This window comes from Cuculus canorus, chromosome 4 (genome assembly GCF_017976375.1).
Source record: "Cuculus canorus isolate bCucCan1 chromosome 4, bCucCan1.pri, whole genome shotgun sequence".
In the NCBI taxonomy this organism is placed as follows: Eukaryota; Metazoa; Chordata; class Aves; order Cuculiformes; family Cuculidae; genus Cuculus; species Cuculus canorus.
The window spans coordinates 49,030,699-49,049,198 of record NC_071404.1 but is presented as its reverse complement, the minus strand read 5'-3'; the positions used below and the strand labels follow the sequence as shown (position 1 = coordinate 49,049,198).

General features: G+C 37.8%; 1 protein-coding gene across 9 annotated transcripts in view; it reads right to left on the bottom strand.

The window, feature by feature from the left end:
* The window catches only part of CCSER1 (coiled-coil serine rich protein 1), a 695,806-nt gene that overhangs the window by 600,953 nt on the left and 76,353 nt on the right, over positions 1-18,500 (bottom strand). For all 9 annotated transcript variants that reach the window (XM_054065343.1, XM_054065342.1, XM_054065341.1 and 6 more), the window contains one exon: positions 2,434-3,789. In XM_054065343.1, the coding sequence (XP_053921318.1) occupies positions 2,434-3,748 (1,315 nt within the window). In that variant the 5' untranslated portion in view covers positions 3,749-3,789. The remainder of the gene's footprint in view (positions 1-2,433; positions 3,790-18,500) is intronic.

Below are 18,500 nucleotides of genomic sequence, written 5' to 3'. Positions count from 1 at the left end.
ATGCTGATTTGAGTCCAGCTACTGTTTTGATTCCAGTTCTGTTTTTCATGATCTCTCCGCATAAGCTGTGACATCTGCACCACTGAACTGCTGTGCTTGCAGTGTTCGCCATCTGGCGTCCGTCACTTGTAGCACACATTCCATCATTATTTGGTTTGTATATTTTGCATATTAGTTGTAGTAATAGTAATACTCGGTTTACTGTTTTTATTAAAACTATTTCTACTGTTTTATTAAAACTATTTCTATTTCTACTTCAGCCTTTGGGTCCTTCTCTTCCTTTCCAATAATCCTTCCCTGGGTCAAGGGGGAAAGGTGGATGATGGGGAAACTGTCTGATGTTAACCAAAAGGGGCTAAACCACAACACAAATCCAGCCTGCAGCCAGGAGGCTGAATGCCAATTCCCAACCCCAGTTAAAGACTAACACATCAGGGAAGAGGAAAAAAATTACATTTTGAGGTGTTAGGGCAAATTTAGAGATAGGGCAAGAGAAAAGCATAATAAATGTAACACGGAAAATCTTATCTTCTTTTGCCTTTTGCAACAGAAACAGCATTTTCTCTAAGGCTTTTCAAAAAAATACGTATTACATAAGAATATATAAAGTTATACTAAGAAATATATGGCACATCAAACCTGGTTATACATGAATGTCACATTCACAATGCTATCTATAATGACATCAACTATGAGACCAACTATAGAAGATAAAATATCTATTACCAAAGAAAATGCACAGAAATATTTTGCATTCACATCTGGTTTTAAATACTGTTGCAGCAAAAACAAACATTCAAACCAGTCTGTCTGTAACAGATATAACTACTTATAACCATATCTTACTGAATACCACGTAAGCTTTTTCTGTATTTGCTTCACTTCATATGGCACTACTTTACATCTTTTTCCAATGGTCCCCTTGTATGCTTGGTGAGTTTCTAATTTTAAATACATTCTTCACCACACAAGTTAAAAAAAAAAAAAAAACACATTTTAAACAGAACTATAAAACCCTGACATAGTGCAGTATCAGCTCTAGTGTTCCCGTGAACATGAATCCCATTTACAAAAATGCCCCTATCACAGTTTCAACTTCAGTGAGCTGACTTCCTTCCAGAAATACAGATTAAATATACAGCTGCTGATACAAGCGTTTCAAATGCAATGTGTTTTTCTAAACACCACTTCAAGCTGCTCACTTGCTATTCTGCAGTACACTCAAGTCAGGTTCAAAAGGATGAGCTTATTCATGTAGTCAATGTTGCAAGGAAGACCAATCCACCTAGGAACCAGTAAAATAAATCGATGGAAACATTTTTTTTCTCCCAATTGACTAAGGTTTGGAGGGAAACGGGTCTCTTCTGGTGAAAGCTAATTTAGTAGATTAATTTGATTTTATGTTGACATCTACGTACACAATATCCAACCAAGCCTTGCAATGACAAACAAATCAAAAGGCAAGATTACTTTTTATTGCTTATAATCTACACACCTAGGTAAATATCAGAGCAAAAACTCCTATGAATTCCAGTTTACATTCATTCATCTTCTAATATAAACACTACAAATGCAGTTTTGTTAATTCTCACAAATTTTGGCCCAGAATTATGCAAGAAAACACCGGTCTTCAGGAAGGTTTGAGAAATACTGTCAGAGATAAATATCTTCTGACAGTTGTCCTTCACTCAAGGACCTAGTGCCCTTATTCATCTGCATCTCTATAGACAGATTTCTAGGCATAGCCTTTCTGCTTAATCTTGTTAATATTTCAAAATTCCTTTTCATCAGCTAAAGATACAGTGTGAAATTTAGAAGGTAATTAACTCTCTCCACTTCATAGATTAGATAATGAGAACTTGCACAATTGCACAATGTTATTTCAGATGGAAGCAGAAATGGGATGTCTCACACTTTGTCACAGAAACATCCACTCCAAGTTAGTCTATAACATCAGTTGAATACAGGAAGCAAGAGTCAGGAAATTTCAAAGCCCAGATCAATATAAGAGAAATTGATATTTTTCATAACCAGACTAAAAGAAGCTTTATATCTCTGGCAATGTTTCCATCTCAAACATCACAACTCTTTGGCTCAAGTCCAATGCCTCAAAAATCCCAGCTTTTAGCCTTTGACAACAGGTAAGAATCAATACTGTGTTTATTAATTCATTTTCTACCACAGTCAAACATAGCTATGAACAGCACTGATGGATGTTCACAAGCTGTAAAACACAAAACTCAAAAAACAACAGACATTTGGCTTAATACCTACAATTTTGGGAGCAGGGCACAACTCATGACTTTTGAGCTTCCTAGTTCGCACTGACAGGTTTTGAAAAACTTTATGACCAAACAATTCTTACAGAAGAACTAAGGCAAAAAAAAAAAAAAAAACCACCAAAACCAACACTGAAAAGACCATAAGACATACCTTTAGAACGGTTTGTTTCATAACCCTGTTGTGCTTTAAAGGACTGAGGCTCAGAACATGAAACAATCTTAGACTCCATTACAGGAATAGTCTCTCCCGTGTGCTGGGACAATGTGCTTTCATCTCTGTCCCCTCTCAATCCTTGTGCCTTCGGAGAGAGTATCACTGGTCCTTCTCTATGCTGTAAGGCAAAGGTTTCTAAATGTGCATTTGCCAAGTTAATTTCTCCTGTGCGCCTGGCATTGTTAACATGTAGCTCATTGGCTCGCAACAATACTTTTGTTTGATTAGCAGCTGAGGTTTTGAATAAGGTATTAGATTCAATACTACATGAGCTTGTGCGACTCACAGGAGATACACCAGCAGAATGACCAGTACTTTCCACAATGTCTGTTTCCCTCGCAGAAGCAGCAGCAGAATTAAAGATGATCTGAGAGGTAGAGACATTGTGGCCAAAATCCTCTGTAAGCAGTGCCCCGGTCCCATTGCTGGGCAGAGCGTCAACCTCTGAAACAGAATCCTCTGTCAGGGCGACAAAGTCAGAGGGGGTCTGTGCAGCTGTGAGGTCAGTCGAGAGCAGCGGAGATTGTAAGGAGCTTCCCATGCACTCTGTTGTCTCGGCTGAACATGGAGGAGAGGAGTTGGTGATCACAGGTTCGCTTTCCACATATGATTTAATTTCCAGCAAGCACCTTGACTGCTGCACAGAAGGAACTGACTGAGTCTCCGGAACTGGTTTGGAAAATTTGTAGTGTGATGAGAAAGATTTAGGGAGAAGTTTTCGTGTGGATTGTTTGACAGAGTATCGGCTCTGCTCCTCTGCAAAACCTGAATCATCGCCCTCATTCTTCCCAGAACTTATGCAATTTATAAAGACATTCTTATTAGCCGAAGACTCCTTTCCCTTTTCAAAATCGTCTGTTAAAGACCTTGTTATTTTCTTGCTACGCGAGCTGCTAAAGCCAACCGAATGCCTTCCTCTGCTTTTAATATGTTCCTCTAAGCTCAATTTTTCAAAAGTGCTAAGGGATGACTGGGCACCATTTGAGACATTAACATTTTGACTAGCCGAGTCAGGCTTCTGCTCACTCCCTTTCCTGTTATGGAAGCTAATGGAAGGAGTGCGGAAAATACTCCGACGCTTGCCTGTGCTCCCCGAGCTGGAGTTCGTACTGGATGGGGAGGATGTGTGGACACCAATCGCATTAGCAGAAGAAGGTGAGGAAGGAAGGGAGTCGTGTCTCCGGCTAATGCTTCTCCTGAATATTGGCAAGCGAGATACTAGAGTTGATCGTCTGGATCCTGAGTCCCCCATCAGGGCACAAAGCGTCTGTGGCTCTTCACAGTCAAACTAATCTAAGATGAGGAGAAAAAAAAAAAAAAAAAACAAATAGATTAATTCATCAGCCTCAAAGTGCACTTTAAGTAGATCAGGATTTAAGTCAGCCCAAATACATGAGATGCCAACATCAATTTTATGTACAGCTGCAAGTTGCTACATAAGCGTTACTGAAGATTTTTAGAATTTCAAAGTGGTGTTCAATAGGCAGTGCTGAAAACCCAGCAGCTGAGCAAAAATCTGGCTCAAAACATTCTATAGATCAGAGATACAGTATTATATATGATACTTTATACAATGCAGATCACACTGGGCAACAGTATAAAATCTACATGCTGAAAGATATACAAATACATGACCCAAATGTCATTGGTTTTGTAAGTGCTTAAGACAAGCCTTATAAGCTGTAAGTTCTCTTAGAATTCTGAGACTTGATTTTTCATGTTCTGAATACAAAAAAACATTAATTTTTGTTCCTAAATAGATTTTTGTAAGAAAGAGGATTAAAATTTTCCAACCTTCACTTTCAGTTGGATTTTTAATTCCTTTATGTGTTCCTGCTAAAGGCTGTAAGTATCACCTTACAGCAAAGAAAACGCTGGCATTGCAGTCAAGCTAAAACATGCACCACCAAAAATTCTTCCTAAGGAATGATAAGTTCTAGGATTTTAATGTTAAAATAAGGGATCATGTTTCTAGGTTTGAACTTCAAAGTTTCTTTTGAACAGTTCTCTGAAATCTTCTTGTGGCCTACTTACTTATAACTACCGACTTTTTGCAATTTTTTGATATTAGTGAAAAGTTTCATACACAGACAATTGGCAATTATTATGAATATTTAGGCAATAAAAACTTTTTTTATCCATATAGCAGATGCAGTAGAAGAAAATTAATCTTTATGACGTATATACCAGTTCTATTTCTTTTTTTTTCTTGTTTTAATTAACTACTGTTGTGACAGACAGGACCATGGAGAGAGCAATAAAAACATGGTGATATGTAATCACAAGAACAAGAGAGGCTGTAGGTATAATGCATCTCAACTTCATGAGATGCAAGTGTTCAGCACATATGAAGAAAAGTCAGGTCATTTATCTAAACAATGTTTGTCTGTCAAGTGCAAAACCAAATTAATTCATCTAATGAGCAATTTAATACACATTATGCAGCTACAAAATGCATCTATGAACAGTATCTGTCTTTATACAGTGTATACAAACACAAAAATAAATAAAAACTGGAACAGGATATTTAAGGAGTAATTAATGTATCTATACATTCTGTTACTGTGAAGGGAAGGGTAAAAAAGGGCTACCTTTTTTTTTTAAAGGTAGCACAGCTCCAGTCTGAACATGCATTACCAGCAGACACAACATTCACAAGTGTCAGGAATCAATATGCAATTCTGTAGTTTAGGATGAAAGAAACAGCTTGAGAACAGTCACTAATTCCTAATAGTCATTAGTGATCTCTGACAAGCTAAAACCCGACGGCAGCAATACACAGGTCCTGCAATTGAAAACCAGATTTGAATTTCATTTGAGTGGGACAGAACTGACGATACACGCACTCACACACAGGTTTTCAGAACAACTTTGCATTCACCCAGCAAACTGATACACAGCCAGTTTTTCTATTTCAATGACACATAAGCTAGTTTGCATTTATACCACTATAAGAGCAAAAGTATAGGCAACAGCACAGAGAAGCCTATGAACTCACACAGGGGCTTACATTATACCAGCTTGTTCATCTGTCCACAATGCAGTTTACTGAAAATGGGCTTTGGAAAACCGTATGCTACCTTCTCCACCCTCCCCGTACAAATCTCTCTCTGTTCTTTAACCACTTCAGGACTTACTGTGTTGGGGTTTTTTTTTGCTCTTGTGAACATGTACCTGCAGATATGCTGACATGTCTGGGTATACACATAGACAGAACACAAGAATATTTTGAGACTATGAGAGTTCTTCCTTGTATTTTAAGGAGGCATCAAAACTGCTGAAAAAGAGACTTCAGAACGCAGTTTTACAACTGTGGTAGATGAGCAGTATATTTTTAAAATACATTAAATCACTATAAGCATTTTATGCACAAATAGAACATTTACTTCAATGAGTCTCTCTCCTGCCCACACCTTATTTGTCAGTTCACTGGAGAACAAACTATAAACTGCCACATATGTACTATTATGAGCAAAATAGGAGGCATTTCCTTTCAGTCTCCACATTTAATGTAATTACTTCTGCCTACCACTTTACAGCAGTAATCCTAACAGAGTGAAATTAACTCCAGCTACCTATTTTCTACGAAACTACTAATTTTCTGTATCTAACACCCTTATCCCTACTGGCATGATTCTTAAAAGCTGCAACAGAGGAAAAAGAAAACAGCAGAGAAAGACACCTTTGGAACGGCACTATGTCATTCCAGATGACTCTTTCACACTTAAACTGGACAACAATTCTGATCCTACACAGTCAATCTAGGACCTAATACAAAACTCTACGTATCTTAAGATAAATTAGTGAGATTTTAGAATACTAACAAGAAGTCAAGTAAAAAAGAAGGATCAAGGAAAACTGACAGTCTAGAAGGGCTTTCAATTAGATCAAGCTCCTCGTTTAGGCCTAAACATATTTAGCATCACTATCACAATGTGAACAGTCAAAAATAGTCTACATAGCATTTGGCAGGGAGGTCTGAATTTTGATCAAATACATAAACCATGATTTTCCAATATTTTTTAATTCTAAAATCCAGTTTTTTCTGAAACCAAAGTGTTTACTCAGGGCTGCAGCAGACAGACGTTGTACCTTTGTTTTTCATGGAATGGATTTTTGATGCACATTTTTTGCACCTGGTATTACACAAGACAAAGTTTGAAATACTGCAGGAAAATAAGTAAACTAATTTGAAAACACTGCATTGCAGTCAGAGTAATGGTGGATTATTTCAGGAACTGTTCTTCCTCAAGAACTTGGCTACACCTCTCAGTTTCTGAGCTCCCATGCTACAACCAATGCAAATGAGAAACGGGCAAAGCACAAACAAAACATTTGACCTCTTACTAACAGTTCTAAAAGTTAGTCAAATGGAAATAGCTGACTTCTACATTGGTCTGCACCAACATGTTGCAAAATACAAATAAATCTCAAAAATATCTTTAAGACATGTATTTAATTGCCAAAGAAAACACAGAGGCCAAATTTTTTATACTCAGAGCTTACTCTTCAAACGAGATCTTTGGAAGAACTATCCAACTATCAATATCAGGTCTTTCTCTTGCCTACAGCAGTCGTACAAGTATAAAATAAATAAATGTACAGGGTAAGAATTACAGAATAAGTTCCTCCTCAAAAGAAACAAATCCTTCAACTTTCAGACAGTGAATGCAACAGTGGGGGGGGGGGGAAACCCACAAGTGTTAAAACAGGTAAAGTTGTCAAAATATTACACTAATATCTCCAGAGACATCTACCCCATTAATCCACCAGCTGAAAAATAAAACCCAGTATTTCTTATTTCATCTTCTGCCAAGTGGTAACTGACACAACGGTGCCAGAGCTCAATGCAGTCAGCAGCTCTCGTCGGTGGTTTTCAACTCCAGTAGATGGAGCCATGGATCTACTTTTTCATTGATTGCAAGTATGAAAAAACAAGTCAGTACCTTTTAGATTTTTCCATTGCCTTTGGAGCAAAATTTAGGACTTCAGATTTTTGTGAATTCTACTGTTATAGTAATTACATGTACATGCCAAAAGCTAACACATGCTTATTCAACAGAGAACTGTAATGCAAAGGTGAGTAAACACACTCCCTTTATAAATAACCAATCTGCTGCTGCTCCTTAACACTTTTTAAACAAAGCTTTCCTAAAGATGTTATTCTTAAAGATAGAATAACAAATACCAAACAATAGCTGTCACTCAAAGGACAAAACTGAATTAGCTATCCAAGTTGACAAAGGGACCTGACAAGACACACAGCTGAAAGGACCCAACCTTAAATAAAAGAGCAGAACTTCAATACTCATCTGCTCCCTCCTCTCACCTCCATAGCAGTATGATTTTTAGGCTGTGCTCATAGGTTAAGGAAGATGATATTTTCTTTAATGCTTTGAAACATATAATAAAGCAAAACACACAGGACCAACATGTGACTCTTAACCTGCGAATGTACCTCATCCCTCCAATGAGCACTACCATATGGCAGGAGTCAAGGACCACATGACTGACAGTCTCTGTAGACTAGCTGGCTCCAGACTTACACAGAAATTAAGTTTACCCCAGGATACTACAAATACCCAGAAAAATCACATGAAAATAAATATTTTATTTGTGTCTAGTCAAAAGAGTTCCTAATGCAACTGATGAACTTGTAAGTAGCAGTCTTCTACCCCACTGGGTAATGTTGTAGCCTGTGGCTCCCACACAAATCCTTACACTATCATTATTGAGATTCCAGCACTACCTTGTCCTCAGCATTTAGGCATTACCATCCCCAATATTGTTCTAATTTTAGTCCAATATTATTTGTCTCTCCAGTACATTTGTGACTTGTTTTTATGTGCACAGCTCACAGAGATCACTCTTGCTTTTGTGAGTAACGCTCTTCCCTTTTCTTTCCTTGTGTGTGTAACCTTTGCAGTCTGGTACAGAGCTCAAGAATGTATTTTGTAGAATAGCAAATACAGCCCTATTCTCAGTGCAAACTTTTATAAGCTAGTACCATGTTCACGCTTGCTTGGAGTTTATTTTTTCTCTACAGTTTTTATAAACAAAAGAAGAAAACCCAACACAGGGAGTTGGACCTTTAAAAATCACACATATACATACAACTCCACACTTTTTTTCCCTCTGTACTGAAAACTGATTGGGCAAAATAGCTTTTATATATAGGGAAAAAAAGAACACAGAATCTAAGGACTGAGGCATCCCAAGGCAAGACATGGGATTTCTTTCAGTATGCTGTGTATCACAGCCGAGGACTACCTTTATTTTCAAATGTTTCTGTGCTTTCAGGAAATAAGAAAAGAAACAGGCAGTAAATAAATTTGCAGTAAATAAATTTGAAGCCAAACACACATCAAAACCCCATCTCCCATTTTGACTGGTTGAAGACAGCTATTTTATAAGTCTGTAACAGCTATTCCCAGTGCTGACATAAAACTGCAAGTGTTACAAACATTCAAAGACAACTAGGGATAAGTTGTCTCTATACTCTCTTTTGACTTTAAATTATCCAAAAGGCAAATGTTAACATGACACAGGTCACATATATAACTCATTCTTTCATTCATTACCAATGGGTATGTAAATTCATCCCATTTGCACTAGGTGAACTGCAGTTTAAAAGAGAATCAGGAAAACTGATCTCTAGAAACCTAGGGGGGACAGTTCTCTCCTACTTACATATAAAACATTCCCAACTTCAAATGCCTCTGTATCATACCAAACGTTATCTCAAAGCACACAAAATATGAGGGCAGAAATGAAGCAATCTTAATGGTAACCTATACATACACCAAGCAGCCAGTCACTCCAGTAAGAGTTGGGATCATCTACTGGAAAAAACATTGACTGTGTGAAGAAGGTAAACAACTAACTTTTACCTATTCAACAAAGAGATCAGAAATAAGGTGAGGACTATACCACACTGATGCATCAGCCACACTCAGGTGAACAGGTTTTGGTGGGTTGGGTTGTTTTTTTTAATAGAGGAGAAACTGTATCTCTCTCCTTTATCATTTATCTGGATTCTGGAGAAGCGTACTATGCATTTCTTACAACATATGGTATTCACAATACTTAAATAGAAACAGTTTAACTATAAATTTACTAGTTTAATTAGAAACAGCTAAAAGTATAACTAATAACCTGGAAATACAAGCATCAAGCAGTATACGCTTGCTCTGTGATTCAAATGTCCAGACTGAGTAGGATTCAAAAGTATCATACAGCGTCTTTCTTCCCTCACATCTTTTACTCCTCTCACCTCTACTCATTATGTATGTGGCAGCGTTTCTATGATGCTTAGAGATAGCAGAAAATTTTGCTCAATTTAGGCTTTAAGGAAAATAATTGTTTGAATGTCACACTAAACACTAGGATTTAGTGATAAACATGGAATGTGTTCATTTATAGATAACTATTTAACTTTCAGCTGTATTTTATTTTAATCAAAAAGGAAAAACAGTCTAGAAAGCATCAAGAATGGCCTTTTTCCTTCATACAGGAAAAATAGGTGTAACATGTCCAGTACTGTACTGACTCATTTGCACATCAGCAAACTGTAGATCTAGCATTGGCCTCAGCCCAGGACGTAAAGAGAAGGAAAGACTCCTTGTCAGCCGTTTGCTCTGGAATTCGAGTGGAACAGATCACTGCTGTGTAAGCCAGCTGGTATTCTCCTGAGGAATATACCAGGAATAACACAGCCCTAGCTCTGTACCCATGGTGCACTGTTCACTGCAGAAATTTTTTCAGTAGCATGAAGCAAAGCACCGATATTGTCTACAACTCCCACAGGCATTCAAAGCAAGTCTATCAGCTCCCCCACAGAAAAAGAAAAAAAAACAAATAAAAAAAAAAACACCAAAAAAACCCAACAATGTCCTTAAAATATTCTGCTGGCTCACAAAATATCATAACATATCGTAAGTGTCTCTAAAGCGTGATCTAGCCGATTTGTGCAGACAGCAGTGAATTAAAGTTCTGCTTTAATGTGCTCCTTCTAAAATCTGTCTTTCGATCTATTACAAATGTGTACCTCCTGCTCACTTCACGCAACCATCTCATAACTGTCTCAGTACTACATGGTCCCAGCAGAACTGTGTGTCTTTGTTCTGTGCTCTCACGTGTTTACTCCTCTTATCTTCCAGAACCACAACTTCAGTGTCATCAGCAATTTATTTTTTATGCTAAAGCTTCCTGCACATTTTCTAGTCCGGCTGCTTTTCAATCTCAAGCGTTGCCTGCTTCTGCTGTGTATATGGCAACCACGGTGACAACAAGGGCTGGGGTCATTTATTACCTCTATCATCAGCTGAACGTGTGACCTTAACTGCATTAAAATGGACCAAATTCTTATCTGTTGTAAATTCATGGGGCTCCATTGAAGTGAATCATGCTGATTTAAACCATCCAGCCTTTCATCCTTGGAGGCTTCAGTCACCCCATCTGTAATCCTTTTTTAAGTCTTGCAAAAGCAACACTTGGATGTGTAGGATCTAATCATTCCCAGTACACAGACTCCCACTTTAAGTGAATGGAAGTAGGATTTTGTTTGCGTCTTTTTTTATGCTAACCAAGTACAGAATTACTTGGAATTATTGGAATATAATGGAAACCGATATAAACCCTAAATAATTTATCATGCTTCTGAAGATCCATACACCTGTGCTCTATTTCTACTTGTCACTATGTAACTTCCTATAGACGCTGTTGAAAACATAGCACTGAGATGGAGAGCACCACAGTCTACCTTATATTCTCACAGTGAAAACTACTGGACCACAAGAACTCTTCCAGGGGGTCCAGATAAGTGAAAGGATTTTAAAAGTAAAATAAAATAAATAAATGTGGCTAATAGTATTCACAAAAGCAAACTGTGAAAGCTTTGCCTAACATTAGGCAGACTAATTTACAGATTGGTCTTTGATTAATAATAATAAAGTAATTGTAGTACATCACTGTAGCAGGTGTTGACTATGTTACCACAAAATAATAGATCATTAACAGCAACAGGCGCAAGAATGCTCTTTTCCAAAATCCCCTAAACTCAACAGAAGAGAATGACAATTCACAACTCATACCTTGAAAGCAGTCTGGTGGTGCAAAACGAACCGATAATCCTCAGACTGACTGTTCCAGGCAAAGTACTCACAGCTTCCTAAACCCTGATGAAAGGCCTTGATTCTTGTTCCCTGCAGGTTTTACCACACATAAGATGCATGCCTTATGGGACCGAATATTAAATACATCCGTAATTACCATCCACAACACTGTGTAATTTTATTATTTTAATTGCAAACTAATTGCTTTAGTTTCTTTATATGTTAATGTACTCCATTGAACACCACTTATAAGAATAATACATTTTTAGGAATCATAGTACATTCAGAACTAAGTCACAATACTTATGTTCTTCTACTGACTACTGAATCTTAGCAAGGACTCAAACAATTCCCCTTTTGCTATACTGAAAATATATTTATTTCCAGATCAGATTTATCAGACTCATTTCAATCTATCTTCTTACTAATGAAAACAATTAAAGAGAAGAAAACTCAAGACAACTGAATATATTCATATACTCAAATTCTGATTGTGAGGTATTAATCAAACAAAACACAGGGGCTGACATTTCTGCAGCAATGAGTACAGCCCACTTCAGGAAAATCCAGTGTCATAGCAGTAATGCCTAGAATCACAGGCACCAAGCTTACACACACATAGTATAGACCTACCTACACTTGGTTTTGAAAACGGAAGGTTAGGAAGGTCTAATCACAAAACTGAAGCCCACAAAGCAAGCACAGAAAGGGGAAAAAGCAAACAGCTCGCAAACTCAGAGCTGCCTAACCAGAAAAAAAAAACAGCATGGAAGTTCACAGGAATATTAGAAAGATAAAACCTAAGCTCATTTGCTTTCCCCTGGATTTAGAAACCCAACTCTTTGGAAATTCACAGCTGGTAGTCACAAAACACCACAGACTTGCATTAATGCTACAGTTCAAACCGAAGTTCAACACATAAAAGTTTACAAGAAGATGGTGTATCACTGTCACAATTTAGCCCCAGCCTGACCAATTTCCACAGATAAAACTGAGCAGCTGGACTCACAATTCCCTTCCCTCTCCTCACGTCCAGGAAAAGGGGAAAGGGAAGTGAGAGGAAAAGACTTGTGGGTTGGAAACTAAAAATTAAACAGCTTTAATGAAACAATAATAATAATGATAATGAAGAAAATACTATTAATAATAATAAAATATATACAAATACATGAAATAGCACCCCTAACCCCTGATGACTATATATCACCAAAAATGCTACAGAGCAAGCACAGGGAAGAAGGTGAATGACAGGAGGTAGCTGGGCTCAGGAACTGGATTCAGGAACGCATGGATCCGGGATAAGGTCCTCACTGGAAGTCCCCATCCAGTACTGAAACCACAGATTGCCCCAACCCAGGTGCAGAACCTTGCCTTTGTTGAAGCTCATGAGGTTCACACAGGCCCACTTCTCCAACATGTCCAGGTCCTTCTGGATGACATCCCATCCTTCTGGTGTGGTAACTGCACCCCTCAGCTTGGTGTCATCTGCAAACTTGCTGAGGGTGCACTCGATCTCACTGTTTATATCATTCATGAAGATATTAAACAGTACAGGTCCCTGTACAGACCCCTGAGGGACACCACTTGTCACGGATCTCCATCTGGACATGGAGCCATTGGCCACTACTCTCTGAATGTGATCATCCAACCAATTTCTTATCCACTGAACAGTACAATCATCAAATCCGTATCTCTCCAGTTTAGAGAGAAGGATGTTGGGGGGGACCATGTTAAAGGCTTTACAGAAGTCCAGATAGACCACATCCATTGTTTTTCCTGTTTCCACTGCTGTGGTTACCCCATCACATCTTGCATGTCGATTCAGAGTAGGTAGTTCAGAGACCTACCTCAAGTCAAAGGAACACAGAGAACAGGTAAGGAAGCATCCTAACAGGAAATTACCCTATTGAAATATGGAACTGCTTAGAAACTCAAGGAAGAAATTTAACAAACTAGAGAGAAGATAAGTGTCTAGAACAGACAGAGAAAAAGCAGCTGGAAAGTGCGAAATAAATAAACTTAATAAAAGAGATAGATGGGGAAAAAAATAGAAGTTTAGTGAGAAAAAAACATGCCCAAACGAAGAAGAGTCCTTAAGTAATCCTGATTTATTTTTGTTTTTAAATTCCATTTAAAGATATCTCACAGAAGAGTTTACTGATGCTTATCACTTCATAGCCTTATTTCAGAGTCTCTTAAACTCAACTGGAACTTACAGGAAGGACCTTCTGTACAAGCTGCTACAAGGTTCAGCTTTTCCTGTGGTAACTCAGATGCTAACTAATTCAATTCTGCCAAGCACTTAAGCACATGCTTGACTTTAAGAATGAGAATAATCTCATCCCTATTCAGTAAAACACTTAAAAGCACATACTTAACTTTCAAAACATGAGTGGTCCCATTGACTTCAATGGAACATAAGCACAATGCTGAGTACTTTGCTGGATCAGTGCACAACCATGTAATTTAGCCCCCCTTCGCTGGATGAGCTGGACATTCTGTGTCTTGCTATTACATAATAAAAGGCAGAATAGCAAAACAAAGTTTAAATGTTAAAACTAACTATATAGTAACTGTAAACCAAATTGCCCTATTCTGGATGATTTTTAGGGCTATTGTAAAAGCTGGAATGAATTCTTAGTATATTTTACACAGTAAGAACAAATGAATAAATCATTTTCTTAAATTTATGCACAAGCCTAATTGCTATGCAGGCATAATTAAGATCTAAGAAATGCAAAAATCAAGATACCATACGGTTCTCAGTTCCAAAAATCAGAGACATAAAAGCAGATTTCACACGCTTGTGTGTGATCACAAAACTTTGTATAAAAGACAGGTAAATACAGCAGGTCTCTATGCTTTCATGAGTTTTTTAAACACGGTTCTGAATGCATAAGAGGCATCAAGAAAAAGCCTGTGTGTTTCCCAATCAGCTCAATCACTCTTAATAAGTAAACAGTTCACACACTAATTACTTAAAGGTTAGTGATTTCAGGTAAAAAAAACAAATTCAGAAGCACGTTACTCCATTTCTGCATAAATAGCTAAGAGATACCAACTTCCGTGTATTACTGACCTCCAACTAGATACAGAACTGAGGTTTTGCTGACTTAGTTATGCTCTTTTGAGGTAAGTGAGATAAGTATTTTTGCATATTATTCATTTTACACAAGCGTATTGTGGCTGCTTTCATAGCACTGGCGAGTCTGAAGAAAGTTGTGGGGGGAGACATTAGCAAATAAGAGGGAAAATTCAGAAAATCAAGCTGTATGGTCTTGTTTATACGTAAAGCACTCAGAACTGACTAACTACAATCCCAACGCTAAAAGTTTTGAACAGCTTTCAAGGTTTAGCTCACAATAGTGTCTCTTCACTAATTCCTCCATTACAATCCAGCTCTACAATATTAATTAGAAATAGTGCTTCTGTACTTTCAAAGTCACCTACAAATAACTGAAAGCATTTTGTGACTACAAACCATAGACTCCCAGCTGTTTCAAAAGCAGTTATTCAAGATCCATCCTTTCTCCATGGCCCTCAAATGATAACAAAATTCATACTATCAGCAGTAAATATTATTCTTATTGTGGCTTCCATTACAAAGCCTGGTCCTTCCCATTACAAGGGCTCGCTTTTACTTATTCAATAATTTTAGCTTATTCTGCTTAGAAGTATCTGCTTCACAGTGCAAAATGTCAGTCAGAAAGCTTTGCAGCACTTGACAGAAAAGACAGGAACTAATTCATTACTGTCAACAGCTCAGTGTTGAAGTGGATACTAACGAGTCATGTTCCTCAAGGGTCTGTACTGAGACCAATGCTATTTAGTATTTTGATCAACAACACAGACAATGGGATTGAGTGCATCCTCAGGAACTCCTAGAAACTACGCTAAAGCACAAGGAGAACAGAGAGGTGATTGGTGGCAGCCAGCATTGCTTCACCAAGGGCAAGTCCTGTCTGACCAACCTAGTGGCTTTCTGCGAGGGGGTAACTGCAGCAGTGCAGACGGGAAAACCAACAAATTTGATCTATCAGGACTTCTGTAAAGCCTTTGACATAGTCCTCCACAACATCCTTCTCTCTAAACTGGAGAGATATGCATTTGATGAGTGGACTGTTCAGTAGATAAGAAATTGGTTGGATGGTCACATTCAGAGAGTAGCAATGGGTCCACGTTCAGATAGAAATCTGCGACAAGTGGTGTCCCTCAGGGGTCCATACCAGGACCAGTGCTGTTTAATATCTTCATCAATGATATAGACAGTGAGATTGAGCTGGGGAAGAACTTTTCAGAAAGGCATGTAGCGATAGGACAAGGAGGAATGGCTATAAATTGGAGAGGGGCAGATTTAGACTAGACATTAGGAGGAAATTCTTCACAATGAGGGTGGTGAGGCACTGGAACAGGTTGCCCAGGGAAGTTTACTACTAATTAAACACAAACAGGCAGCGTTCTATCATTAGATGCCAAATACAACCAAAATTCAAACTAACAATGTCAGCTGAATCCCAACAGCAGAGGTCAGGTTATGCAACCTTATTTTGTAACTCTGAAGCAACTTTCTGAATCCTAGTGTAGTACACCTATTTTTTTCTTGCGGGGATATGCATAGATGGCATAACCAAGATATGGATAGTGTGAATTGGGAGCAAGTATACACTGTCTAGAAGTCTCACCAGGACGTTGAGACTAATAATTAGCCTAATAGCTCTCATTAGTCCTGTCAGCTGCATGCGTTTGACAGTAAGCAGTTGCTTTGCACTTGTAAATCACACATTTAAGCAAGTATCCCACTCACAGATTCTCTTTGTGCTCTGTAAAAACAATACTAACAAAATGGCATGGAAAGAAGGAATTACAGTCCATAGAAGGAAAATGTTTGGAAGTAATGAATGGAAGTTATGTTGCTGGACAGCGAACTGACAGCTTCAGAGCAAGCAAATGAAACTCTCTGCTTTAGCAGAGCAGGAAATATTTGAATGAAATTTCTAGAACTTAAGAAGTGTTACCAAGAAACTGAACTAGTGACAACAACACTGTGCCATCTGCCAGCCCAGATGAAATAGTCAAAAACATTTGACACACAGCAGTCTTAACTACTCAGTCTTACTGAGATCTTTTGAAAAATCAAGATTTTCTTCAGTGGGACAATGAGTACTTATAAAAATGTACTATATGTGACTATTGCTAACATATGCTATAGCAAAAAGATGCATGAATTTCATGAGCCAATTTCACAGAGTGCTACATTCAATGCCTTCATGCTCATCACTGACACAGCATGGCAACAGCAAGTCTCATTTCTTCTGCAAAGAGCATATGTCACAAATCTCACTCATGCCACGTGCAGGAGATGATTAAGAAACAAGGTGATAATCCTCCAACATCTGACAGATCAGACAGTGCAACCTAGTAAAGGAAAACACTGAATGGAAAGGAAGTCTTTTTTTAAGAAGAAAAGTTCTGCCAAAAGAAGCTTAAAAACAGTTTTTCTTCCTCAATTCATGACAAAAGACGTGTCTAGCATTAAAAAAAAATAAAAGCAGCTTATTATTTCAGAAGCCATTAATTTAGAAAATACAGTCTACGCTTCAATGGGCTTACAACTCAAATGCAGAGCAGCTATCTGAACCTAACAAATGAAGGTGCAAGATGAAATAATGGTATAGAAAACAAACAAATAAAAAAGGTATTTTGTCATACTATGAAGTTTTCTGTTGTGATTCTAATTTAGTCTTACAAAAAAGAATTACACATCACATAGACAACTGATAGAAGGTAGTAGAAATCAGTCTTCCTTCTCTGCCTTGACTCTAGAGAAAATATAGGTACTCTGTAACATTTTTAGTTCAGCCACAAGCTCTTCTTTAGTGTTACATGAAGCATTCTTCTCATCAAAAATAATAAAATACAAGAGACATCTCTCAGTTAGCATGCTTCTTTGCCTTTATTTTCTTATCTGCATTTACCAGGTATTTCAAGATCATTAAATTTCCCCATTTCTTCCCCTCACTGATTTTTCCCTACCAAAATCCTCTGAGCAGATAACAATCCCTGAGGGATTCCAAAAGCCTCCCTTCAGACATATTTTTAAAACCTTTAGTTGTCTATATTGCTTTTTAGTTCATGTTTAATTATCACATCAATACAAAAGAAACTCTGTAACTGTTTTACATACCTGAAAAGTAAACATGGATACGTTTAAAGATCATGCATCTTTGTTGCTTTCTGCCCTCAGGCTAGCTGGAAAGTGGATGGAGTCTTTTAAACTTCCACCACACACTGCAAATTATACTTCTGGTGTGTTACCTTTCCCATAACAACATTAATAAAACTAACATCTCTGCTTTAGTACTGAATTCCTGTAAAGCAGGGCAGAGATTGTACTCTGTGTTACCTCTTAAACCCATTAGTGCTTCAATAATTAGGTCCAGGGTTACAACATTTCTGGCTGTGGGCCAAAGACTCTTCTGTCAAACAATATGTGTTTTCTTTCAGACTGTTCTTTTGATCCAATCACAATCTATTTTAGGAAAAATAGTTGTAGATGCAGAAAAGTCAACTAGCAGCAGCTCTGATCCTCTCGAGTTACCTTCCCTTTGCTGCCTATACACCACGAACACAAAACACACAATTCTTGACCCTGCTACAATATTAAACATATTTTCTCTCAGATCTCAATTTCTCTCTTAGATTATGTCTGTCTTACAGCAATGGGGCAGGACATGGATTTTCTCTTGTCAAGACTCTAGCTGACTGCTTTTATGCTCTGCCTAGTCCTTGACTCGGAACTCTTCATGTTCTTCACAATAAAAGTCAGGTAAAATGACAAGCACAACATTTCTACAACAACCAGAAATATTATCACTGGAAATATTGTATTTG